Raw genomic sequence first — 27,256 nt, forward strand, 5'->3', positions numbered from 1 at the left:
GAAAATGTTTCTGATATAGTTAATTAGGCAAAGGTGTAATGTATAAAGGATGGAGTGACTGGATGTCTAACATAATAGCCAGCACACTACTTCCTGCTTTTCAGCTCTCTTGGTTTACACTGACTGGTTACCCTGGTTTACCAGGCAGTAACCAATCAGATACTTTAGGGGGGAGGCACATGGTTCATATCTGTTGCTTTTGAATCTGAGCTGAATGTTAAGGATCAATTACAAACTCAATGAACAGATATGTCCCATGTGGCCCCTCCTTAAAGTCGATGACTAACTCAGAGTTAGAGAGCTGAAAAGCAGGAAGTAGTGTTCTGGCTATTATGTTAGACATCCAGTCACTCCAGTCTTTATACATTACATTTTTGGTTAACTAACTATATTAGAAACAGGTTTTATTTTGCACATCCTATCCATTTACAGTTTTTATTTTTGCACTGAACTGTTCCTTTAGGATGGCTTGTTTCACCTGCAGTTTAGCCCTCTGTTTTGTGCCAGAAAAGATTACATACATTTATAGAACAATGAAGTCTCTATATGTGTATTGATCTCCTGTCCGTTTGTTGCAATCCTTTCACTATGTGGTAAAGAGCCAAAGCGTTGTAGTTAGTCAACTGTGAAATAATCCACATTTTAATATTGCATAAATTATTTCTCATTGTATTCCAGATCACCCATATGTCTAACAGATAGTTTGACAAACCAAAAAATACAGTTTACAAACCTGAATTTCTGTTTTTTAACACAACGCAGTAATGCTCAATGCGTTACTGTGTTGAAAAATTAAAATGGTAGGAGCGGCCCTGACTGTCAGCAAGTTGCAAATGTAGAAAAGGAGGGCGGGAGCTCAGGTGCCTGCATTTCTTTTCCCCTCACAGCTTTCTGCACTCTCATTTGTCAAGTTTAAAGGGGTGGTTCACATTCACTTTTAGTATGTTATAGAATGGCTAATTCTAAGCAACTTTTCAAATGGTCTTCGTTATTTTTTTTATAGTTTTTGAATTATTTGCCTTTTTCTTCAAACTATTTCCAGCTTTCAGATGGGGGTCACTGACCCCATCTAAAAACAAGTGTTCTGTAAAGCTACATATTTGTTGTTGCTTTATTTATTGCTACTTATTATTCATTTTTCTATTCAGGCCCTCTCCTGTCCATATTCCTGTCTCTTATTTAAATTAGTGCATGGTTGCTAGGGTAATTTGGACCCTAACAACCAGATTGATGAAATTCGAGAGCTGCTGAATAAAAGGCTAAATAACTCCAAACCACAAATAACAAAAACTCAAATCCAATTGCAAATTGACTCAGAATATCACTTCTCTACATCATACTGCAAATTTAAATTAAAGGTGAACAACCCCTTTAGGCCCCGGTAAATCTCAAGCCCTAATGTATATATAGATATCTTTTAATTACTGATTGGGCATATAGTGAATACATTCTGAGCTGTATGTAGCTGGTTCAGGCAGGGCATTAAGTTATATTTGGTCCTGCATCTATTAGTGTTTCATCTGTCAGCACCCATCACCTTTTGGCTTTCTATATATGGGGCAGAATGATGTAGAAGCCGAGTGGTTATTTGTGAGGTGGGTCCCTGCTGCACGCTGATGAGTTAAGGCCTTGATAGCATTGCTAAGCAACAGGTTTCTAGGCACCAATTCTTCCTTCAGCATTTTTTAATGTCAGCATCTTTTCTCTGTGCAACACCATCTGTTTCCTATCATTAGTGCGGTGCACTCTCTTTTCTTTCATTCCTAACTGTATATTGTATAATTGGTGATCAGTTTGGGTGCAAGATCAAAGGGACACAAGTGAACTGTTTTAAGGGATGATCAGCATATACTACACACAGTCAAAAAGCAAATAAATGTGCCCGTCATATCAAGCATTGGCCTGCAGTACCTCATTCTATTATTCAAAGGGAATTGTCTGAATAATTACAGATCTGCTGTCCATAAATTTTGTTTTTTGCATATTTACAATCTTTAAAAACTGAGAAGCTCCAACCAGCATTTCATGGATCCCCCCTTTAGGGACCATACAAACGCCACACTAACTGAACACAGAACCCGACACTGGTTTTGTCTTCCTTAGATGGCAGGAGAATGCAAAGAACACTACCGACTTCTCCTCACCTGTCCTACCTGTTCCTGACAGAATGGCAATTAGCCTAATCCATAAAAACTCTTTGTTTATTTTTTTATACTACCATCTGCCATTGTAATATCATTGATTGGCTTCATGCCAGTAACATAACTAATGAGTATTGGGCCTGGGTGCAGGCTGTGCAGCTGGGGCCCCCCACCTTGCCCTGCCCGAGTGTGATCGGCCCCCTGCACCCTGTGTAGTTACCCTGTGTAGTTGTAGCTGGGCACCACTGTTGTGGTGTGATACAAATGGCCTGCAGGTGTGTCACAGTTACATGTGGATCATTGGAAACTCCTGCACTTTAATGGCCTTTTCCAAAACAAAATACAGGGTAAGTTTAGAAAATAGAATAAATATAAAGAATATTAAACAGTTTATGCAAAATTTCAATTTTTAACATCTAAACCTCAACTTGCCAGTGATCTGCAAGTCTACCCGAGAAAAAAATCAACCAGTAAGATCAAAAATGCCAATAGAATGCCAGTGCTGGTAGGGTTCAACCTAGGCCTGAATTAGAGATATGGGGGTCACTAAGGAGAAAATTTGTTATTCAGGGATGTGCAACCAGTTCAACTACAACTCTCACAATCCCTCTCACAGCTTTTGCCTTTCTACAAGGTGCTGGGAATTATTGTTTAAGCAGAACAGTATATAACACACAAAGTCACACTCTATGGCTTATAATAAATAGGTATAGTAGTTTATGTAGAATATCCAGATACCCAAGTGCTTGATAAAAAGTACAGGAAAACATCCATGGTCAATATGGTAAACCCACTAATACAGGTAGTAAGAAATGTCTCTCTGGAGAGAATGCCAACTCATTGGCCAAACAGTTAATTTGATCTTCACAACACTGGATAAAACAAAGAGGCCATACAGAGAAGTATAGCTTTTTAATTGTTAATAAAAGAGCCCCCAAATGGGTATACTCCCAAGATTTAAAATTAAAACAGCATTAAACAAATGTAAAAAAAAAAAATAATATTGTGGACTGAATATTTGTTTAATGTTGTTTTAATTTAGAATTTTGTGAGTATACCCAGTTGGGGGCTCTTTTATTAACAATTAAAAAGCTATACTCTATATGGCATTCCTATCTTTGTTTTATCCAAGGTTGTGAAGATTGCATTAACTCTGTTTGGCCTATATACCTTTTTAATCTGGTGAGTAGCAATTCTCTCCAGAGAGTTTTCTTATTAGTTTTATTAGTGGGGTTACCATATTGACATGGTGCATGAATTTTTGCACTTTTTATTGAGCACTTACATATCTGGACTCCTGCACCAGGAGTTTATTTGTTTGTGCTGCCACACAGAATATATTTTCAAGCCTATGTGTTAGTCCTGCAAGGTGGACAAGTTACACTTATAGCACGAATACAGCACCGATTGGACTTTTCTGCTTCTAAGTAGTTTATGTGTGTGAATTGTGTCTGTAAAAGGTTCAGTTGGAGGCCAATAAACTGGATATCCCTGATGCTAACAAAAATATCAAATAACTGTTAAACAATTTACGTCTCTAACAATTTTCACCTAGGAGCCATAGTGGTGTTAAAGGCCCAGAACGAATACACCAATAAAACATTTGAATAGCGTATTCGCACCAAAATGCACGACGAGGCGATATGGTATGATTACGCCATTCAAAAATTTTACTGGCAGATATTTGGATTGAGTTCAAAATAATATTATATCTGGACATTTTGTCACCAGTGGTGGGGGAGGTTTAGCATGGGTGACAACTGCCATCACCCCTAAACATAAAAAAGACAAAAATATAGTGGAAAGAATTGATGGTGCAGATTTCATATAGCCACTGGGCACTATCATTGCAATATTGCTATTCCAAGAGGATAAAATATACCCATATAAAAATATTTTTCTTCTTTTAAAAGTAGCCATTATTTGTGGAAATTTGTCCTCATTGCATGTGGAATGCTCAGATCCATAGAGTTTCCCTGATAGCACAAGACTGCCTTAATGTCAGTTTTTTTCATTAATATGTCAGAATTCTCCCACGGCTAACTGGTTAGTGGTCCGGACCAGCAGTGCCATCCAACAGTTCAGAGCTTTCTGATGTTCCTTGGACTTGCCCATAATAGCTCATGATGTATAATAGCCTCTCTGCTAGGTTCTCTTCATCTGTGTGGCACTCTTAAAATGTTGGTTTGTTCATGTACTCTTCCATTGTCTGCAAAAATAGAAATCACAAGCTTTATTATGCTGGAAGTTCAGCAAAACAACTCAGGGCACTTGGCACTTGTGTCCACACTATCAGTTATGCTTTAAATGGCGAGAAGCATAACAATGCTATATAAAGTGCATCACTGCATATCACATAAGGTAAATTATACTTTAGAAAATGCAATGCTTTAACTTCCGGGGCTGATTTGATGCATGTTTCAAATAAAGGATAATGCATTGCAGCACTGGGACCCTCATTTTGACTGGCTTTAGATAAAACTGACCCTACTTTGTGTGTGTGATAGAGATTTTAGATTGTAAGCTCCACTGGGGCAGGGACTGATGTCTCAGCGCCATATAAATAAACAGATGATTAGAAAATAAACTAAGCACCTGGTTAAAAAAGGAACCACAACAACATGTGACTAACCCCAAATTTGCCTGGAAAAATGGTCAAAATTATTCTCACACACTGCTGGTGTTGTGTTGTAATCTGATTTTCTTTAACGTACTCTTAAGATTGGCAACTGGGTAGTGTTTCACGTGACAATCCTTCATCCTATAGCTTCTCAAACTGTTGCAAGTTATTATTTTCAGATCATACCTCTTGTAGCATGTCAGAATCCTCAATTGCTCTCACCACAGATTCCTTTGAAGTCTCCTGAATTTCACCCCCCATTAGGAACTCATCCAATATGAAGTAAGCTTTCTCAAAGTTGAAAATGATATCCAGTTCACAGACCTGGGAAAGAGAAACAATGATAATGAGTTCTGCCATTAATTACCACTAACACTTGCTTAGGGCTCACTGGGCCACGGGAGATGGGCTCTCATGAGCATCGAACCTTTCAGGAAAGGAAAAAAGCCATGGGAAACTAACTAACTCCTAATGAACAATGTGCAGACATAATATTTTTTTGAAAGTATATATTCTTTAGCAGCAGAAAACTGCAACCACAAAAAGACTCTTAATATCATGCAGTTATTCTTTATTTAGTCACTTTCTGTTGAGAAAAAAGACCCTCAAATGACATGTTTAGGGACACTGAAATTTTTTTACATTTTTTTAAATGATTGCTATCATTCTAATATCCCTATTCCCAACCTAAAATGTAAAATGCCACAGTGGTTATTAAATACATGATGGAAAGTATTAGTCCTCCCTTCAATCATATCCCCCGAACTATGCCTACAGGGCCTGGTGGATGACCTTCTACCTACTACTAAAACACAGATATTGGTGAGATCTTTCCTTTCTATGGAAAGTAATAATCATGCAATGGATGGTCACCTCTCTCCAAAGAAAGCTGCTTGGACAGTATATGTCAATCAGACGATCCCTTTGATTAAATTAAATTATGCAGCTTGGGGTCACCCCAATAAATTTGATAGCATATAAAGCCCCTGGCTAAATATGCATTTTCTGTCATTACCCTGATATTGAGAAACATCATTTTTTATTTTTAGTTTATAATCAAGTATATGGAACCCAGTCCTTGTACTTGACACTGCTGTAATCCCCTCCCTCCCTCCCACCTTCTTTTTTCTGTAACTCTACCCCTGTTTTTTTTTAAATAAAGAGTCAACTATTAAAATGTAAAATGCCACTTGGCCGATCCATGGAGCTCATTTATTTAAGACTAAATGTGTAATGTTCATCCTAATGCCATTACAGGGCCAATCTTTTTCTTTTGCCTCCTTTCCCATATTGGTGCATTATCATAATTGTGGCAAATCAAACCGATGAAGACATTTCAGCACTGAGACTGGCACAGCTTTATTTTGGCTGCAGCTCAGATGCACTGGTTTGGGAGTGGAAGCAAATGAAAGACTAAGCTACACACAATCTTTTAAAAATATTTTTGCAACAGCAGCTGATATGGGAGTTTGGCCAGGAATTCTTTTTTTTCTTGGAGAGGTGCCACCTAGTGGCAAAATCTCAAGGATCATATGAAAATTAGACAGAAATATGAAAAAAAAAAAAGATAATGAATCTGCTTTGAAAGCAATAATCCATATAATATAGATAATGCCCCTTTACAGCTCAAATTATAGTACAGGTATGGGATCCGTTATCCGGAAACCCATTATCCAGAAAGCTCCAGAAAGCTCTGGATTACAGAAAGTCAATCTCCTATAGACTCCTTTATATCCAAATATTCAGATTTTTTAATTTTTTTCCTTTTTCTCTGTAATAACAGTACAGTGTACCTGATCCAAACTGAGAAATAATGAATCATTATTGAAAGAAAAACCAGTCTATAGGGTTTATTTAATGTTTACATAATTTTCTAGAAGACAAGGTATGAAGATCCAAATTACAGAAAGATCCGTTATCCGGAAACCCCAGATCCCAAGCATTCTGCATAACATGTCCCATACCTGTACTATAGAACAAAATGGCAATTGTGTTTCAACACTTGAAACAATTACAGCTAAATACTACAAAGCTCCAACTCACAATAAGTGCAACCTGTTGCACGGTTGCTACACATATAACATGGCCTACATGCTACATGTAAATATGGGGGGTTAGCTTTTTTGCTGATGTATATGAGCTAAATAAATCACTTTTGACACAGTTCAATGCAATGGTGTGCTTCTTGATTTTTTAAATTATTTTTTGTAAAAACTAGCATTTGACACTGTTAATTTTCCACATCGAACAGATAATCTAACTGGTTACTGATTTTAGGCACACCCAGCACAGAAAGTGGTTACACAGGCAGAGATCTGTTACTCCTGATTTATATGCGGAATTCAGAAATCATTACCCACAACATCAGTATTTAATAAAAGCACACATTAGTAGAGCAACTTATGCTGTAATCTTTAGCTTAATCAGTATGACTGTTGCGGCTTTTACATTTCCAAAGTACTTATCCAGCAGCTCCACAATCCTGTGCACAAGCTCCAGCGTCAGCAGCTCATTGTCCTGATCCTCAATAGCGCAACAGAAGTACAGACTGGCGTACCTAGAACAGAGAGTACTCACATTAATGGCAACAATGGCAAGAAGCCTTGCTGAACAGCTGATGACATTCCAGGAGTTACGGAAGTAAAATAAAATAACATACAGTTAGGCCCATAAATCTTTGGACAGAGACAACTTTTTTCTAGTTTTGGTTCTGTACATTACCACAATTTTAAATGAAACAACTCAGATGCAGTTGAACTGCAGACTTTCAGCATTAATTCAGTGGGTTGAACAAAAAGATTGCATAAAAACGTGGAACTAAAGCCTTTATTTATTTATTTTTAAACCCAATCGCTTCATTTCAGGGGCTTAAAAATAATTGGACCATTGACTCAAAAGCTATTTTATGGGCAGGTGTGGGCAATTCCTTCGTTATGTCATTATCAATTAAGCAGATAAAAGCCCTGAAGGTGCTTATATGTGGATGATTTTGCTGTGAACAGACAACATGAAGTCAAAGGAGCTCTCCATGCAGGTGAAACTAGCTATCCTTAAGCTGCAAAAACAGAAAAAAAGCCCATCCGAGAAATTGCTACAATATTAGTAGTGGCAAAATCTACAGTTAGTACATCCTGAGAAAGAAAGAAAGTACTGGTAAACTCAGCAACACTAAACGACCTGGACGTCCATGAAGACAACAGTGGTGGATGATCGCAGAATCATTTCCACTGGGAAGAGCAACCCCTTCCCAACAGCCACTCTCCAGGAGGTAGGCATATCAATATCCAAGTCTACCATAAAGAGAAGACTGCATGAAAGTAAATACAGAGGGTGCACTGCAAGGTGCAAGCTACTCATAAGCATCAAGAATAGAAAGGCTAGATTGGACTTTGCTAAAAAAAGCACAGTTCTGAAAAAACAGTCTTTGGACAGATGAAACCAAGATCAACTGCTACCAGAATGATGGCAAGAAAAAAGTATGGAGAAGGCGTGGAACAGCTCATGATCCAAAGCATAGCACAGCTCTATAAAATATGGCGGAGGCAGTGTGATGGCTTGGGCGTGCATGGCTGCCAGTGGCATTGGGACACTAGTGTTTATCCATGATGTGACACAGGCCTGAAGCAGCCAAATTAAGGTGTTCAGAGACACTGTCTGCTCAAATCCAGCTAAATGCAGTCAAAGTGATTGGGAGCCATTTCATAATACAGATGGACAATGACCCAAAACATAGAGCCAAAGCAACCCAGGCGTTTAATAAAGCAAAGAACTGGAATATTCTTGAGTGGCCAAGTCAGTCACCTGATCTGAACCCAATTGAGCATGCATTTACATAGTTACATAGTTAAACTGGGTTGAAAAAAGACAAAGTCCATCAAGTTCAACCCCTCCAAATGAAAAACATCCATACACACACCCCTCCCTACTTTTACATAAATTCTATATACCCATACCTATACTAACTATAGAGCTTAGTATCACAATAGCCTTTGATATTATGTCTGTCCAAAAAATCATCCAAGCCATTCTTAAAGTCATTAACTGAATCAGCCATCACAACATCACCCGGCAGTGCATTCCACAACCTCACTGTCCTGACTGTGAAGAACCCCCTACGTTGCTTCAAATGAAAGTTCTTTTCTTCTAGTCTAAAGGGGTGGCCTCTGGTACGGTGGTCCACTTTATGGGTAAAAAGGTCCCCTGCTATTTGTCTATAATGTCCTCTAATGTACTTGTAAAGTGTAATCATGTCCCCTCGCAAGCACCTTTTTTTCCAGAGAAAACAACCCCAACCTTGACAGTCTACCCTCATAATTTAAGTCTTCCATCCCTCTGACCAATTTAGTTGCATGTCTCATCACTCTCTCCAGCTCATTTATATCCATCTTCACTTGCTGAAGACAAAACTTCGACAGAAAGGCCCACAGACAAACCGCAACTGAAAGCCTCTGCAGTAAAGGCCTGACAGAGCATCAAAAAGGAGGAAACCCAGAATCTGGTGATGTCCATGAGTTCAATTCAGGCTGTCATTGCCAGCAAAGGGGTTTCAACAAAGTATTAGAAATGAACATTTTATTTTCAGTTTTTTAATTTGTCTAATTAATTTTGAGCCCCTAAAATAAAGTGATTGTGTTAAAGAAGGCTTTAGTTCCTCACATTTTTATGCAAACTTTTTGTTCAACCCACTGAATTAAAGCTGAAAGTCTGCAGATCAACTGTATCTGAATTGTTTCATTTAAAATTTGTTGTGGTAATGTACAGAACCAAAATTAGAAATAAGTTATGGTGCAAATATTTATGGGCCTAACTGTAGGTGTGTCAAAGTCTGGGTATAATAAAGATTGTAATAATTACTGAGGGCTATGGCACAAAACAGTCCTTTGTCTCTATATTGTTGTTAGTGTGGGTACAGCACTATAGACAAAATAGGATGGAATAGTCACAAATATGGCCTTATTTGAGCAATAATTACCTGTATGCTAGTGCACTAGCAGGGTCAAAGTGACTTCCAAAAAACAACTGCATGGCAAGCTATTGATGGGTATGTGAAACATACTAATGTGCATATTGAAGTGATTATACCTATATTGCTCTCCTGTGCCCATACTAACAGAACAATTTTGAGATTAGGCAGAATTGGGTGTTTTGGGTCATTTTCAAAGTTCTGGGCAGTGCATCTGTTTTTATACTTTGCACATTGCCGTCTGCTAGTGCAGAATTGTCACAGGCCTCTGTGCTCCATTTCATAGCCCCCACCCGCCCTCTACCAGTCCCATTACTTGTGCATCATTCAGACCCTTATGGCAGACAGTAAGGACAAGGCTAGCCTGCACTACCTCATACCTCCCAACTGTCCCTTTTTTGGAGGGACAGTCCCTCTTTTGACAGCTCAACCCGCAGTCCCTCATTTGTACTGGAAAGTCCCTCTTTTCTCTGCACTGAACAGCCAGAAAAGGAAACAAAGTTTCTCACTTAATTGGCTTTTAGCAGAGAGCCCAGAACAGCTAACAGGTGCAAATAAGATACTTTGTAACAATTTTGAGACACAAAAACACAGTTTAGATAAGGAGAAATATTTTCAAACTTTCATAACCTGCCAAATTTTGTAAAACGAACATGGTAATTAGGGGGTGTGGCCACAGAAAAGGGTGTGGTCAAAAAAATTGCTGCGCTACGTGCGGGAAAAAAAATTTTGTCCCTCTTTTTACTTCCAAAATGTTGGGAGGTATGCTACCTGATGCTGTCCTCCTTGTGCTGGAGGAATTATAATTGACCCCTCTAATGTTTTCTTTTTGGTTTTGGTAAACCAATTCATAAAAAGGACTAAAATGCATCCAAATTGAAAAAAAAATCTTTTGTATAGACCCATGCTGCCTTCATCTTTGCACCCAGCTTTGTTTCTGCTGTTTAAATGTTTTTTTCACGAAACAAAAAGAAGAGAGACAGCAGACTAACTGTGTGATGATTAAATAATTAACTAAAACACCAGCGCCCCATAAAACAAGTTTCAGGAGGTTGTAAAGCAAAACATTTCATAATCAGTTCATACAAAGTTTGCCCTTTTAACTATAATAACTCCTTTTGCAAAAATATTTATAGTCCACAATTATATTTATTGTCTGTAAACAAAGGTCTCACAGAACAGTCAGTGAAATGAGACCAATCTACTGATATTTAGTTCATCCCTGCCTGAGGGAAAGGGCAACAAAACCATGTCACATGAGTCAACCTGTCTGGTAAATGTAGATAGAACAGTGTTATGAATCTTTGCAGTTGCTCTGTACTTGCTTTGAGGACTACACTTATCACTACCAAGAATACTTCACTGAGACACTAACCAGGTATATCCACTTTGGAAAAAATGGGGTGACGTCCGCTTACTATCACCACCATTATGCCTTTTTGCCACCAGTAATTCTAGCACATTTTATCATAATGTGGTGATTCACTGTTTCGGTTTGTGGTGGTTTTGATTTCAGAATCTGAAAAGTATATTTCTTGTGTCATACATAATACCGGATTAGTGAACACGAATACATGGAAGAACTACTATGGAGGCATTGCACCCACCAGGAAATTATTTATTATATGTATTGCAGTTGCAGCACATAACTTGCAAAGGTTCCCTTATAGAATTGGACGTGCATGGGACCTGTTATACAGAATGCTTGGTACCTGAGATTTTCTGGATAAGGGTTCTTTAAGTCTATTATAAAAATCATGTAAACATGAAATACCCCAATAGGATTGTTTTTCCTCCATTAAGGAATAATTATATCTTAGTTGGGATTAAGTATAATGTACTGTTTTATTATTACAGAAAAAAACAAATCAGTTTTAAATTATTCGCTTAAAATGCAGGCCATGGGAGATTGCCTTTTCTTAAGTAGGAGCTTTATGGATAAGGGGTTTGCGGATAACAGATCCCATAGCTGTACATCTATTTCAATTAGTGGGGCACTCAATGTAAATGGGTTGCAATGCTGCGAGTTGCCGGAATGGAAGACATTTATTCTAATTCAGCGCTTTTAAAAAGTAATAGTGCAACTCTAATCAATGGGAATATTAAGAAATCTGGGAATATTAAGAAAGGGCAGGAAAGCAGGTTTTTGAAGCGTGATGGATTGGACAAGGAAGTGACTACATTATACTGGAAATATTTACCAGACCTTCCCACACAAATCCCTTTATATTTTATTTATTTTTTATATTTTTGTTGTAAAATCATAATCAATCCAAAATGGTATTCACAAGTCAGTTCAGTCCTTACCTCTTGTACACAAGTTTTAAGTCTTTCCAGTCCACAAAACTGCTCATTTTTGGATTCCGGCTCAAAATGATTTGTACTAACTCTCTTGTTATCTTTCGCTTTTCCTTATCAGGTAGTGTCACATACCATTTCTGCAGGCGTAGCTTCCCTTGACGGCTAAACAGCAGGAGAAATCGGATCTGTAGATGTAGAACACAGAACAAACATATAATATTTACACATTATCCAACAGAAACCGGAAACCATTAAACCAGCAACTATTGATTGTGCTAATAAGTTTACTAAGGTAAATTATCTATTTGCAACCAGTCGCCACCCACAGGGATGTGTTCAAATGCATTAGGCTGGTACATAATTTCTAACTGTGTTAACCATATGCAATATAAAGAATAGGCCTTGCATTTGGTGTACATACACAGAGGTTTTTTTACTCTACAGGGAGTTATTACCCACAAATATTTACATGTATTCAAATAAATGTGGTCCACCCACAACAACAGTTCTGGGACCCCCTCAGGAGGGGCTCCATATTTTAGGAAACAATGTTGTACACTTCTATAACATCCACATAACTGAGACAGGCCAGACAACTACTCGGAAATATGAGATGAAAAAATGTCAAGGTTTGGACTTGCTACAATATAAGGCTAATCCATAAAGGTTCAATGAAAATGTCTTTGTATTCTTTATTTTTATTCATTTTATGACATGTGTACTATTTTAGAATTTTGTAATATTTGCTGAGTGTTACTTTAAGGTTAGGTAGTTTAGTAGTTTGGTTGCATGATTGGTGAAACTTGTGTATTAATCTCTTGAACAATCAAGATGGCTATACCTACTGTTTTATAACTGAATGAGCTTCACTGTGCAGCCTTCATCTTTTGTCAAAGTTTCTGCTTGTTTAACGTGCAAAAACAATAAAAATCATTTAAAACTGAAAAATTGTCAAGGAAAGCCTGTTTGATAATTATTAATACAGTGATGTGTCACTTTGAACAACTAACAACCCTATCCTTCTTAAATTACAGCCGCTCTTCAAACCAACCCCCATCCCCTTTTTGTGTTGTTAGTCTTTATTTATATAGTGCCAATATATTTGTCAGAGCTTAACAGACATTACACTTCACATCAGCCCCTGCCCCAGTCGAGCTTACAGTCTAAAGTCCCTTTTAACACACACTATGGTCAGTTTTATCTGGAGCCACTTAAACTCTCTGTATGGTTTTGGAGTGTGGGGGAAACTGGAGCGCCCAGACAGAAGCTACACAAGCACGGGGGAGAACATACAAACATCTTGCAGATAGTACCATGGCTGGACAAGATATAGCAGGTATGCAGTTAGCCATACAGAGATAACAAACATGATAGTGCCATTCCTTAATTTAGGGCTTAAAGCCATGTAAAGCAAAACAGTAGCCGTTTGTATTTGAATTTATTGCACTCTTTTGATGGAAATAAAGTAGATGGTTTTGTGTGGGTGGGGGAGCTTGGTCGTCAATGTCACACATGTATACAGGGATGGGACCTGTTATTCAGAATGCTCGAGATTTTCCAGATGATGGATCTTTCCAAAATTTGGATCTTAATACTTTGATCTGTCTACTAGAAAATCATGTAAACATTAAATAACCCCAATAATCTGATTTTGCTCCCAAGAATTTATCTTGAGTTCCATTAAAAACAACACATTTGGCTCCAAATCTGGTGGAAACCCCATTCCAATAAAATATAGGAGTTTAAAAGAAAACCTAAGGGTAAGGCGGCTTTAATGCACCCAAAAGAGCCCCATTACTTCACCTTATATTTTCCTGACAAGCAAAGCTGAGGTGGAGAAAGTGGAGATAAAGGCACAAGGAGAATAAACTGGGGTAAAGGGAGAGAATGACCCATGAGAGATGTAGTGAAGAAATAAGAAGTGGGAGCAGAATAAAAGCAAGATGTTAGTGGTGGAAAAGAAATGATAGAACGACAAAACCATGTTTCATCAGTGGACACAAAGTAGATACTAAGATAACCATAAGGAAAGAAAATGTAGGGAATTGTACAGGTATGTGACCTGTTATACATAATGCTCGGGACCTGTGGTTTTCTGGATAAGGGATCTTTTCATAATTTGGATCTTCATACAATAAGGATTAATTATATATCTTAGTTTGGATCAATTACAAGGTACTGATTTATTATTACACAGAAAAAGGAAACATTTTTAAAAATTTGCCAAGCTGTGGGGCTGGTCTCCGGTACCTCATAAGCATGCATACACTAGGGGGGCCCATCCCTAATCCAGCTGTGATACGATCTGGGGTAAGTGTTCATTTTCTGCCTTGGGCAGTCCAGGAATAAAGCAGGTTGACAGTTACACTTGTATATCTATTTATCTATAACTTTCCTATGGTTTAATGGGGCTGAGTCTGAGGGCTTTTAGGGCAAATGCTTGATCCCCTGGATACCTCTGGAAATACATTAGGGTGTATGTTACACATATACTCTTATGTATCCAGTATCTATAAATCTGTCTGTTAAATAAATGTATTAAAGGGGACCCGTCACCCAGAAAAATTATTCAAAATCCTATTTTATCACATTAGTCAAAATCCTATTTTATCACATCAGTCAAGCAAAATACATTTTAATTACACTATATAAATTATTTGAATCTTGTCCCCTTCAGACTGGGAATTCATAATTATAGCAAGTAGGCATGAGCCATTTTGTGGATGCCTAAGGCATAGAGGATGGGCAGACAATATTTGATTGACAGCTGAGATTTTTAAATGAGCTTACAACAGCTGGGTGACAAGTCCACTCTAAATGTCTGTAAACTTGTTATAATACACAAAAGCCATGAATATCCTGTAAATTATATCCTTATAAACGGTGAGTTCTGATGTCATCAGTTATAAACGGTGAGTTCTGATGTCATTTCTGTCACATGACTCACTAAAACTTGTGTATTATAATAAATAAAGTGCCCCCAGTTGTAAAATATGAGGATATTAGAAGTTACCTCGGAGTTCCATGACCTGTATAAAAACACTCGGCCTTCGGCCTCGTGTTTTTATATGGTCATGAAACTCCTCGGTAACTTATAATATCCTTATATTTTACAAGAGGGGGTACTTTATTCACTATATAAACAACAGATACCAGTCTGGAGGCAAATTAATTGAGATTTGGGGTGAGTGTTTGTGATCAGAAAACACCATTAATAACTGATGGACGCAGCTCATCAAATTATTTCCTTTGATTTTTGTTCAAATAAAACTGATGGAATTGAAAAACTTGTGTAGCAGGCACTGTTATACAACTGGTGGCCCAAAACTCAGGAGGGGGAGTACTGACACACAAATTGCATGTATTACTTCTGGAGGCCCTGCAACATCCCACGGAGACCAGTCAGCACTAAGCTGAAATTGGATTTGTGCAATTAAAACAAACAGAATCAAGTGTATGCTGTGTTGCTGTACACCTGGGTTTGTGAATTATCTCAGAGGCTACCAAAATTGTCAGAGAGTTCCATCTCAGCCAGCCATAAAAAGGTGCAAGAATGTAAAGGAGTGAATAATCTAATACATATTTATGTATAGGCTATAAAGAATCTTTTTCATTTAAGAGAAAACAATAATTCAGTAGTGCTGAGGAATTGCTCTCTATTGCAAAACCAGGATGAAATATGTATTTTTGTAAATATAATTCTGTAATCATGTATGCTGGTGGTACAGTCAGGTGATTACTAAGGAGACCTCTCTGGTACCAGGCAATGTGTTTTTTCCCATTCATCTTCAACAATTTGCAGAAAGGTAGAGTAGAATTAACACTGCTGCAAACCTGTAACTTATTTGACAGCTATGCAGATTCTATGTCATTGTTAGGGAAAGAGTTACTGCAACAAAAGGAATGTCTAGAAAATATGGAAGCGATTCCAAGGCCCGACTTACATAGCAGGCACCCCTAGGCCCACTGTCAATTGTCACCCCCACCTTCACGTGTGAACAAATTTCCTTTGTTGCATGCAAAGCACTGGGGATTGCACATGAGAAATTTTAAAAATTATCAAATCTCCTCAATATGAAAAATCCAAATTATGGAAAGATACATTATACGAAAACCCCCAGGTCACAAGCATTCTGGATAATATGTCCCATACCTGTAACACTAAACTGCTCAGCATAAAAAAAGTGCATAACAAAATTATAAGTAAAACATCAGGTAGAGTGAAAGGGGTGGTAAACCTTTACGTTTACTTTTAGTATGTAATGGAATGGCCAATTTGAAGCAAATTTTCAATTGGCCATCATTATTTATAGTTTTTTAATTATTTGCCTTTTTCTTGTGATTCTTTCTAGCTTTTCTTAAAAACAAAATACTCTATAAGGCTACCCATACATATTGTTATTGCTACTTTTTATTACCCATCTTTATAATCAGGACCTCAGCTATTCATAGTCCAGTATCTTATCCAAATCAATGCATGGTTGCTAGGGTAATTTGGACCATAGCAACCAGATTGCTGAAACTGCAAACTGCTGAGTAAATAACTCAAAAACCACAAATAATAAAAAATGAAAACCAATTACAATTTGTCTCAGATCACACATCAGGGGTGCCAAAAAGGTAGATCTGGATCTAACAGTAGACCTTTAGCTGGTGATCAGTAGATCTCAAGACACTCAACAAATGGCTTGTCTAAATCACCCTCCAGTTTCATGCTTTTCGTTCAGATATTTATTATGTTATGGTAACATAAGAAATTGTTGTTTGTTAAATATTCCAATATACATTTTCTCATCAATTAATATTTAAGTAAAATTTTCCATGGAACAGAATGCTAACATTTTTACAGATGTAGATCATAATGGGACAACATCACTGAAAGTAGACCTCGCATTAGTAAAGTATGGGCACTCCTACCCTACATCATACTAAACATTAATTTAAAGGTGAGCAATGCCTTTAATGGAGAACTAAACCCTAAAGTTAAAAAACCCCTACCCTACATAGACCCCCTCTTCCTCCTCCCCCCCCTAGCCTCGCTGCTACCCTGGGCAAATACCCCTAAATCTTTACTTAACTCTCCATTCAGATTCTGTCCAGCGGAGTTCACAGGTGCCATCTTCTTCTCTTCAGTAATCTTCGGAATGAGACAGCTTATCGGCGCATGCGAAGTAGGAGCAATTTTCTAAACTAACGAAAATTGCCGAAGCGCCTGTCTCATTCTGGAGATTAGCGAAGTGGCTGAAGATGGCGCATGTGAACTTCGCTGGACAAAATCTGCACTGAGGGGTAAGGCTTAGGGGCATTTGCCCAGGGGGGGAGGAGCTAGGCTGGGTGGGGGGAGGAGGAAGGGTTTAGTTCTCCTTTACAGATAACACTATCCGATCTGTCTATCTGACCTAGATCACTTGCAGAATGTGAAGCGCTTTAGGGTCACTCAGCCCCTGCTATTAGTTCTGGAATGGTAAACACTGGATGGCCCAATGCATTTTCCACTCAGCGTAACGAGATGCGATCGGGGACATGTGTTTTTGTTGGCCTCTACTTCTGGTGGTAAACAAACCACAGGGCATGTAGCAAACAACTACACCTATAAGAGACTGAACTCCTCAAACCTTCATACACCAAAAACAGAGGCAAATGTTTATCCGAACAGCAAGACTATCTAAGGAAAGGCGATTCTGCCCTTGTGTTTCAGTACAAAAAAAAAAAAAGCAGACAAAGAGAGACAGTACAGGAAATACTACTTTCCATTTAAACCTTTATGCAAACGAACAAGCTGACAATGCGGATTTTCAGGTATGTTTGGTTTAATTTGCATTTTATCAGCTGGAAGAGACGTAGGCCAAAGCCAGAGAGCTGTTGTGTCAAGTTGCACTTCAATCTGCTTGAATTACCCCAGTGTTTTCCTTCCAGCAGGGAGGGATCCCCCATCCCAGATATAACCCCTGAATTGAATAATAAAATGGCAGGTGCCACACAGGAGTGGGGATGAGTGAAGTAGAAAGAGAATGGAACTGTTATGAATGAATGAAAACAATTACCATTCCCCTTTAACCCTTTAGGTAGGAGGCTGAAGGGCAAGGTTTGCTGATTTACAGACTAATGCTACTGTCACTTTAACGAATACACCACTCTGCCCTCGGCTGCTTTTTATATATCGGGAGAGTAAGCGACAGGTGCGCAGGACACTTTGTGGGATTCTCTCCCAGACAGACCCAAATTAAAGCCCCATAAACAAACACATAAGTAATAGGAACTGTGTCGGGGTTTTACAGTCTGCCCCTCAAGCCCCACACCCCTCACGCTCCCCCTTACCATTTCTGTTCCGGCGGAAAGGGAAGCGACAGGTGACACTGGCTCAGGTAAGGCTGGAGCGGCCACTCCACCACCCCGCCCCGCCCATCCACGTACCTGCCTGTAAAGACGAGACCCCGCCCACCCACGTACCTGCTGTAAAGACGAGACCCCGCCCACCCACGTACCTGTTGTAAAGACGAGACCCCGCCCCCTAGGTATTTCCATACAAGTACCTGGACACGAGAGGCCACACCCCAATAGATCAAACGAGCCAATAAGTTGGAAATATAGCGAGGCTCCGCCCACCAAGGCACCTGCTGTGGAAGCAAATATGACAGTGAAGGAAGAGAATTCCCTTGCTATTGATAACTTGAGGGTACAGCTGTAATCCTGCCCCTATGCTTTGTGTGATGGTACTACATACAGACAGACAGCGGTCAGTATTGTTGCTTATTCCATCCTCAGCCTCGGGCGTTTTAACGTGGCAGTACGCAATCCCCAGGACTGGGAATCGTTTTATGGTTGTTTTTTCTGGCATAAAACGGGGCACAATGACCGTGTAAACACTGAAATACTATTCTATATATTGTCATTTTGAGCTCAATAAAAACAAATCAGCAGTCTAATGAAATATAAGTGTCTGTGAGTGAATTGAAGGGGAAAGAAAGTGATGATTTCCACCACTGGAAGGGGCAGACTTATTGAGCCTTAATTACTATGGCATTCACAAGGAGCATAGGGCAGGCAGAGTATGGCACAAACAGGCAGCATAGGGCAGGCAGACTATGTCACATAGAGGGAGCATAGGGCAGGCACATGGAGCATAAGGAAGGCAGAGTATGGGACACACTATGAGCATAGGGCCAATTGACATTACCTTGCATGTGGGATCCATGGTCCCCCCCCCCCCCATATTGCATTGTTGTAAGGACAGATTCATTTTCCCTTTCATTTTGCCAATATAGTGTTTTGTTGTACAGCAGCTCCTCCAAAGTTCCAATGGCAATAAAAATGAATGCAGGGCTACAAGAGATTACAATGTGTCGTATTTGTGGGTCATATTTGAGAGGGATTTGAGTGGATGAGGCTCAGGTAGCTTTTGGGAGCTGCCATACAACCAAAGTATGTGCAAAATACACCTATAGCTTAAAATAATGCAATATGGGGGGCCATATGTTACTCCATTGGTTACTGGAGTACACTCTGGGCAAAGAGCCCTGCCACACAGTATGGTAGGCAGACATGGTGCCCCAATGAAAGAACATTGCCACCGTTCACAAGGTCACGCTAGTGATCTGACCAAGACAAGCCCTCATCTTTCCAAAGTGCCTATACAGAACCTTGGCAGCTCTTATGGCCTTTCATCAATTAAAACTGGATCTTTGCTGGAGCTGCCATACAAGCAAACATAGAGATATGATTCTCACATTGAACAGTGTAACCCAAGGTGAGAGTTGGCCCCATTCGGTTTCTTCTGGGACAAATCTGAACCACTAAGGCCCACATACATCAGTGTTGAACAGGTCACTATGTAGCTGATTGCTGGCTGGAGACTTACCTGCTATTAATAAAGGTTCTTTTGAGTATCATTTATTAATAAATATTTATACATACTGTATATAATTACATCTGTGACATCTATCTATAGTAAGGTCTAGCAAAATGTATCTGAATATCAGTAGGTGAATTCCTTTGAAGGGGAACTTCTACTTTTGCAGTGTACAGTGTATCAATATGAACAAGCCACAGAAAACAAATATCTTGCAATTCCAGCTACGTGGGCATCTGATTAAGCACAAAGGAAACAGGCACCATATGTACTTGTCCTCACTCACAGCTGAGTCACCCTCTCAGGGGTGTAATTATAGAGGAAGCAGACCCTGCAACACCTGGGAAACCCAGGAAGTATTAGTGGTCTGAGCAGTTTCAAAACAGTATTTTGCTTTACTATCACTTTAATACAGTTTTGCTCAGAATGTGAGGGTAGGCTCCTATATAAGCTATGCTGGTATATCCAGTGAGGTGAAAGTGACCTCCTTGCATATGTAGCTATAGGTTTCTATAGCAGAAATGTTTGCAGATGCATATAAACCTGATGTTATAAAAGGGTGAGGCCTAGGTGGTGGCTGTGAATCATGTCCTTAGTGTTGTGAACTGCAGCTTGAATTGCACGGAAGTTCTGTGAATATAAATCTGATTTTGTAGTTGGTGTTCGACCAGTGATAATAAGTGATGTCCAAAAAGTCAGCTGTCATAAAGGGGCACAGTCAGTCACTCTATGATCAGCTGTTGCCCAAATGCTAGAGAACCCACATAAAAGCCTTTTAAGGCTGAATTAATTAAGGCACATGTTTTAAATACTGAGAGTCAGGAATCCTTTTTCCATTATAGAAAGGTTTCATATTGTGCTATTACCTGCAAAGTAGACTATGCATGTAATGCAGCCCTTTTGAGTAGTCACTAGCCCTGAAATCTCCTTCCCTGAGTTGTCTTTGCTTTTTTCCTGCAAGACACAAGGGCAGGTCTTCTTGGAGTTCTCTTCTATATTAAAGATGATCAACCTGCTTACTTTTTAGTGTTCAATCATTCTCCTGAGACAATTTTTCCTGCAACAGAAAACCAGGACTAAGTTATGGTTATCTAAAGGCAATTCCTATGGCATAACTAGAGGTTACTTGGAGCAGATCCCCTAAATATAACTCCTTATGTTTTGTCTATATTCTGATAAATGTGTAGGTGCTATGTATTGTTTCTAAAGCTTTGAAGCCCCCCTTCCAGTCAAACTAGTTTTATCAAGCAGAGAAGGTTAAAGGAATGCTGTCATGATTTTTATGGTTTACTTTTACCTCTAAATTACACTGTTTACACTGCAAATAATTCACTCTACCATTTAAAATTATATTTTAAATTATTTTAAATTATATTTTAAATTATTTTAAATTATATTTTAAATTATATTATTTATTCTTGAACCAAATTATATATTCTTTTAGCTCTAATAGTGGTGTGGAGGCAGCTATCCAGGGCCACCATCAGAAATCACGGGGTCCCGTACAACAACATTTATAAAAACCATCGGTGGTCAGGGCCCCCTACAAGTTAAAAAAAATATTATTGACCTGGGACCCCTTCAAGTTTAAAAAAAACATTTATGGCCAGCTCCCCCCTCCCAAAGTTATAAAAATTCATTGGTCGTCAGGGCCCCCCTTTAAGTTAAAAAAAAACATTGGTGGCCAGGCCCCCCCCCCCCAAGTTATAGAAAGCCTTTGGTGGTCAGGGCAGTGCAGGAGCAGCACTATTAACTGATGTGTTTTGAAGAAAAAAAACATGTTTTCCCACGACAGTATCCCTTTAATGCATTTCATTGAGATTTGCTTTTTTTGGACGGGGAAAGTGAACAGGCTCAACACCTACAGAATGCAATTTAATGGGTCATGTGATGCACAGTATTTCCTCTTCGTACATTGAAAGGGTACTGTAATTCAAAGTGTAGAATTTGGGGGCAGTGTGGGGCTGGGACCTTAGACCAGGGGCCCACTCTCAGCACTACAGTATTATTTTTCTTCTGACTCAACCTCCTTTTTTCCTAGTCTATTTTCTTTACATACTATTATCTATTATTCTGTCTATTTAGCCTCTATGTTCTCATAGAAATACGGAATGGCCATGAAATAGGCCAAAGTTTAGCAACATGAGACCCCACTGACACCTGGGCCCACCGGGAGTTTTCCTGTTATCCCTGTGGGCCAGCCCTACACTGAATGGGGGCTTTTACTGTATTGTAGCCTCTAATCCAGGAAGCCTTTATGAAGACATTCAGGGGGTTTATAAAGACATTCCGGGGGTTATTTATTAAAGGTTGAGTTGTGAAATCTCAAATTCTTTTTTTTTTTTTACTAGAAAACTCAAATTTTATGGGGAAAAAACTTATTTTTTAAAAATGTAGTATGCCCTTATGCTGCAAAAAGCTGAAATCCAAAATCCACAATCTCAGACCTGTCGAAGTCCTGTATAAGTCAGTGGGAGAGGCACTTATCCCAATTTGACGTTATCGTGGTCTGCACTGAGTTTAGCCTTAATATCCGACTTTTTCGGGGTGTTTGGGAAAAAGCCTGAAAAATTCATACGAATCGAGTTTTCATTCGATTTTATTAATTTGTTTTTACGATCCGATTAAATCAAAAACATTTTATTAATAAATAAGGCATGGTTGAGCTTTTTTTTTTAATATTATAAGATAATTTACAGCCGTGCAATACCAATCACTTCATTACACCTGCTCCCACCCACTGGCATCCTCCTCGGAGCCTTACATTAGCCCACTACTCAAATTCATCAATATCATTCCATTCCTTGTTTATATACTTATGCATTTATACACAGCCATTAATATTTAACCAGAGCATCCCAGTTGCCAACTGTCCTAATGGAATAAATAGTGTAAAGAGACCTGTTTTTACCTAGTTAGGCTTTAACCAGCTCCCTGTAATCTTGTGTATTTAATCTAGAGTTTGCAGGGGCTGACCTTAATGTACTTGTGCATGGTACCACTCAGGATACACGATCCAGTCACTCTATTCAGTGGCAAGCTGGCTGATAACAGCTAACTGGAATGAATGAGTATACTGTATGTTCTAGCAAATCATAATTATGTTTCCATGTAAACACACAAAGGATTGTGAAAAAGAATAAAGGTTTGCTTTAAATATAAAATGTATTGAAAACATTTGAGTCCATTAATCTTATCTCAGTGAATGCTTTAAATACAATGTCCCTACACCTTTATAGCCAATTTATAGCCAATCCACACAGCCAGCTCGTTCTCCTGCAATCATAGAGCATCCAGTTGTAGTATACTAAGTTAATAATGACATTAGGCAAGACCTATCTCTGTTCTACCACTAACATAGGAGTGACAGCTTAAGTATAGGTCACATGAATTTGCCAGTTTATACTGCATCTGTCATGCTCAACAGCAGTGGTTAGCTTTTTTTTTTAATTCAGGTGCTTTTTAGAGAATCGAACTTAGCCCCATTGAGCTAAACTACCCAGGACATTTTGTAGGATGCTGTCAGATCAACAAAATGCATCTCACAAAATCTTATAAAAATGTCCTGTGCAGTTTAGCCATTGTTCACCTTTTTAGTATAATGTAGAGAGTGAAATTCTGAGACATTTGCAATTGGTTTTCATTTATTTTATTATTTGTGGTTTTTAAATGATTTAGCTTTAGCCCTCCATTTTGCAATTTCCGCAATCCAGTCGATAGGGTCCAAACTACCCTAGCAACCATGCATTGATTTTAATAAGAGACTGGAATAGGAATAGGAGAGGCCTGAATAGAAAGATGAGTAATAAAAAGTAGCAATAACAATACAATTGTAGCCTTACAGAACATTTGCTTTTAGATATTGTCTGCGACCCCCATTTGAAAGCTGTAAGTAGTCAGAAGAAGAAGGCAAGTAATTAAAAAACTATATAAAAGAAAATTGAAGGCCATGGGATTGGCGCATGGGAAATTTTACATTTTTTAAAAAGATTGTATCTCCAGCGCATCCCCAGTGTTTTTGAACCAATGTGGGTGTGGTTAGGCAGCATACCGCCCCCCTAAATTCCTGCTGTCCTAGGCCCGGGCCTTGGTGGCCTTTTAACAAATCCGGGCCTGACGCAAACTCATTTTCAACCCAAAATATCACTCAAACTGGGATGAATCTTAGATATGACTAATTGGCTTTAGGCTGAGCCCCCCTACAACAGCCCCAAGCCCTCAGTTTGGGAATATGTTCTACTTCCTTGTTCAAATTTCTGTGAGTTCTGGCAAATGCCAAAGGGCCTGCTGTAAGATGCCATAGACAGTCACTGTGGAGTGGGCTGGTGGAGGACTATTTGGGCCTCTGTGTACTTGGAATGCCAGGGCCTATTTTGACTGCCAGCCCAGACCCGATCCCCAAGTAGTGGTCTGTGAGCAAGATGTTGCTCACCAACCCCTTGGATTTTGCTCCCAGTGGCTTCATTTGAATTCCAGGCTTGGAGGCAAGTTTTGGTTGCAGATGTACTGCCAAATAGTCTCCTGTACGCTGCCATTGCACATAGGGGCTGCCAAATAGCCAATCAGGGGTAAAAAAGATTGCAGACCCCTGCAATAAGGTAAATAGTACAAGACAGCAATGGATAGACTGGAGCCATAACCACGGGATGTTAGAATAAAAAAATGTCTTTATTTCCAAGCATCTTTAAAAACACAGACAGGCATTCTCCTGAGACTGTTCAATTAAACCATAGCGTGTCTAGTCACCTGACGCGTTTCGTGCCTCTCATTGGCACTTCATCAGAGGTGGAGTCCATTCCTAGCTCTCTGCCTTATATAGTAAGTACAATTAAAACAATACACCCATTAAAATTAGCATATTACACTTATGGTTTGTTTTCAGGCTATATTTTCACTATGTATTTATGGGAAAGTTTGGTCAAAATTTATACAATAATCAGAATCCAAATAAACAGATATTATCCTAATATTTTTAATTCACTTCAATTTAATTTAATTTAAAGGAAGCATGAGACCTCCCAATCACTGTTTAACCCTTGTGGGAGGCGTGTTTTTAATGTGAAAATCCAATATACCTCCCTTTGATCTATCTTTTTCTGCAGATCTCCTCCTCTCACTCCTAGTTTAACTAGTTCTATGCCTTGGAATTTTATTAAGTTGAAATTACCATCGTGATTTAGCATAATATGTTTGCTTATAGCTGATATTCTCCTATGGCTATAACTAGTGTGGTCCAAGTTGTTCAAATTAACAGGTGTGAGATGTTCTCGTACCCGTTCTTTTAAAGGCCGACAGGTGCGACCCACATATTGTACGCCGCACTCACACGTGGCCAAATAAATGACACATTTAGAGTCACAATTAATGTAACTACGTACGGGGTAATTCTTTCCAGTTACACTGCTCTTAAAATTTTCCTTTATCATTATATGTTTGCAAACTTTGCATTTCTTTTTACCACATTTATAACACCCATCTTTGTTTAACCATGCATCACTTTCTTTTCTAGTTTTTTTATGCAAATACAGGCTGGGAGAAACATCACTTGCAATAGTTCTATTACGTTTAAATACATATCTGATATTATTTAGGATCGATTGGTCCAACAATGGATCCATTCTAAGGACATCCAATCTTCTTTTAATTATTTTCTTAATCTGATTCGCCTGGCAGCTATAGGGAGTAATAAACAATGTTGACTTTTCATTAAAATGTCTTTGTGAATTATTTCTTTTATTTGTCTGTCTGTTACTCAATAGTAACCAGGCCCTGGTGGGATTTTAGTCCCAGCAGCAATGGTAGTTCCACTGGATTCAGTACAATCTTTTTGCAGATTAAATGGCTAATGATGGACTCTATCCTCATGGGCATTAAGTAAATAACCCCCCCCCCCCATTTCATCTGCCCTGAAGTGGGAAACTGCTGACCGGCCAAAATGCAGAAATAGTCCCCCTTTGACTCCCATAGGGGTATGTTTGGGATTTATCAACTAGTCTAGATAAATACAAGGTTACATCAGTTAGATATTCCAGTACTTGGCTTGCGCGTCACCAGCTTCAGTTTGAATGTAAGACGTAAGTAGCACTACAGAAATAAATCCATTCTCTATCGAACAATGGGCCAACATTCCACAATGCTGGTGTGAGACGCTGATCAATAAGTGCAGGAAGCCTTTAGTTAAAGATATTGATGCTCAAGGTGGTGCCAATGTTACTGAACAAATGATTTCCATTCTTTCTCACACAAAGATCTCTATGAAATAACCTTCTGTTAAACGATTAGTATATATTATCTCATATCAAATGGGAAAACTTATCCACATGCTTCAAAATGTTTCTAAAAGAAAAGTAATTTAATATGTTTTATGAGGAGCTTTCAGGGATGTTACTCATTCTTTATAGGGTCCTTTGGAAACAGCACAGCAGCCGCATGGACCCCAGTATCCTCTACCTGCTTGCAAGCTGCCTACAGTATATTAGCTTTCAGCACACACTGGGCTGATATTAAAACAATCAATTTTACTGTGTGTTTCAGGTATACAGTATGTATTGAAGGATAATACTCCATCTGGCGCTTCTCTCATATCTATGGTGCCCTGTGCCATCCCAAAGGCCAGCCATGACTGCTAACAGAAACCAAGTCAGCTCTCTTTTCATTTAATTATGAGTATAGAACCACAAGCACAGTTATTATTACAGCAGGTTATCTATGTCTGCCCCAGAGCATTACTGTGTGTGTATTTTTTATGAAATAATTCTAGCTCTGCAGTGTTGGGAGGGAGGGAACTTGCAGAGGAGCTCAGAATGACCCATTGTTCCGATCAGATCTGCAGTTGTTCTTATGCTGTTAAATGTAAGGGGATATCTAATTGATAGAATGCTAGAATGGCTTGTGGATGTCACACATCTTAAAGTGATACTGACACTAAAAGACTACTTTTTTAAAATATTAATGTACATTAAAAGTTACTTATAGGTCATGTTGATCATTTTTTGCTTTGAGGTTTGTTTTTGTAAGTAATTGTTAGTTGAAGTTTCTAAACCTGATTGTTTTGCCAACCTAATGCTAGTGGACTACTACTGCACAAATATGGCAGCCCCCTTCCAAAGCTTTTTTTCAGTTTTGGTTTCAGATAGATCACAAGAAATAAAGACTTTTCCCAATTTCTTTTTGTTACTATTGAAGTGTAAAGTGTCATTTGTAAACTGTTCTCAATTGATACATTTAGTTGATACATTTCATATCTTTGTCCCTGTTGAGCAGAACCTCTGGGTTTCATTACAGACAGCTGTTAGACTTAATACAATAGTTGCTTATACTCCAGAGATGTTGCTGAGAAATGTATCAACTAAATGTTGCAAAATTATTTCGAGTCTGCACCT

At 38.7% G+C, this 27,256-nt stretch overlaps 1 protein-coding gene across 2 annotated transcripts; it reads right to left on the reverse strand.

The window, feature by feature from the left end:
* Positions 1-2,438: 2,438 nt before the first annotated feature.
* On the reverse strand, positions 2,439-18,565 carry LOC108717084 (AP-1 complex subunit sigma-3). Of its 2 annotated transcripts, none has more exons than XM_018263841.2 (5): positions 18,344-18,565; positions 12,032-12,210; positions 7,210-7,318; positions 4,948-5,085; positions 2,439-4,350 (listed from the first exon to the last, which is right to left on the reverse strand). In XM_018263841.2, the coding sequence occupies exons 1-5, from the start codon at positions 18,548-18,550 to the stop codon at positions 4,315-4,317; spliced, it is 669 nt and encodes a 222-aa protein (XP_018119330.2). In that variant the 5' UTR covers positions 18,551-18,565; the 3' UTR covers positions 2,439-4,314. The 2 variants fall into 2 exon arrangements, with proteins under 2 accessions (XP_018119330.2, XP_041419339.1); XM_041563405.1 differs by lacking the exon at positions 18,344-18,565 and adding an exon at positions 18,070-18,089.
* Between the last annotated feature and the right edge of the window lie 8,691 nt (positions 18,566-27,256).

Source organism: Xenopus laevis, chromosome 5L, assembly GCF_017654675.1.
Source record: "Xenopus laevis strain J_2021 chromosome 5L, Xenopus_laevis_v10.1, whole genome shotgun sequence".
Lineage (NCBI taxonomy): Eukaryota > Metazoa > Chordata > Amphibia > Anura > Pipidae > Xenopus > Xenopus laevis.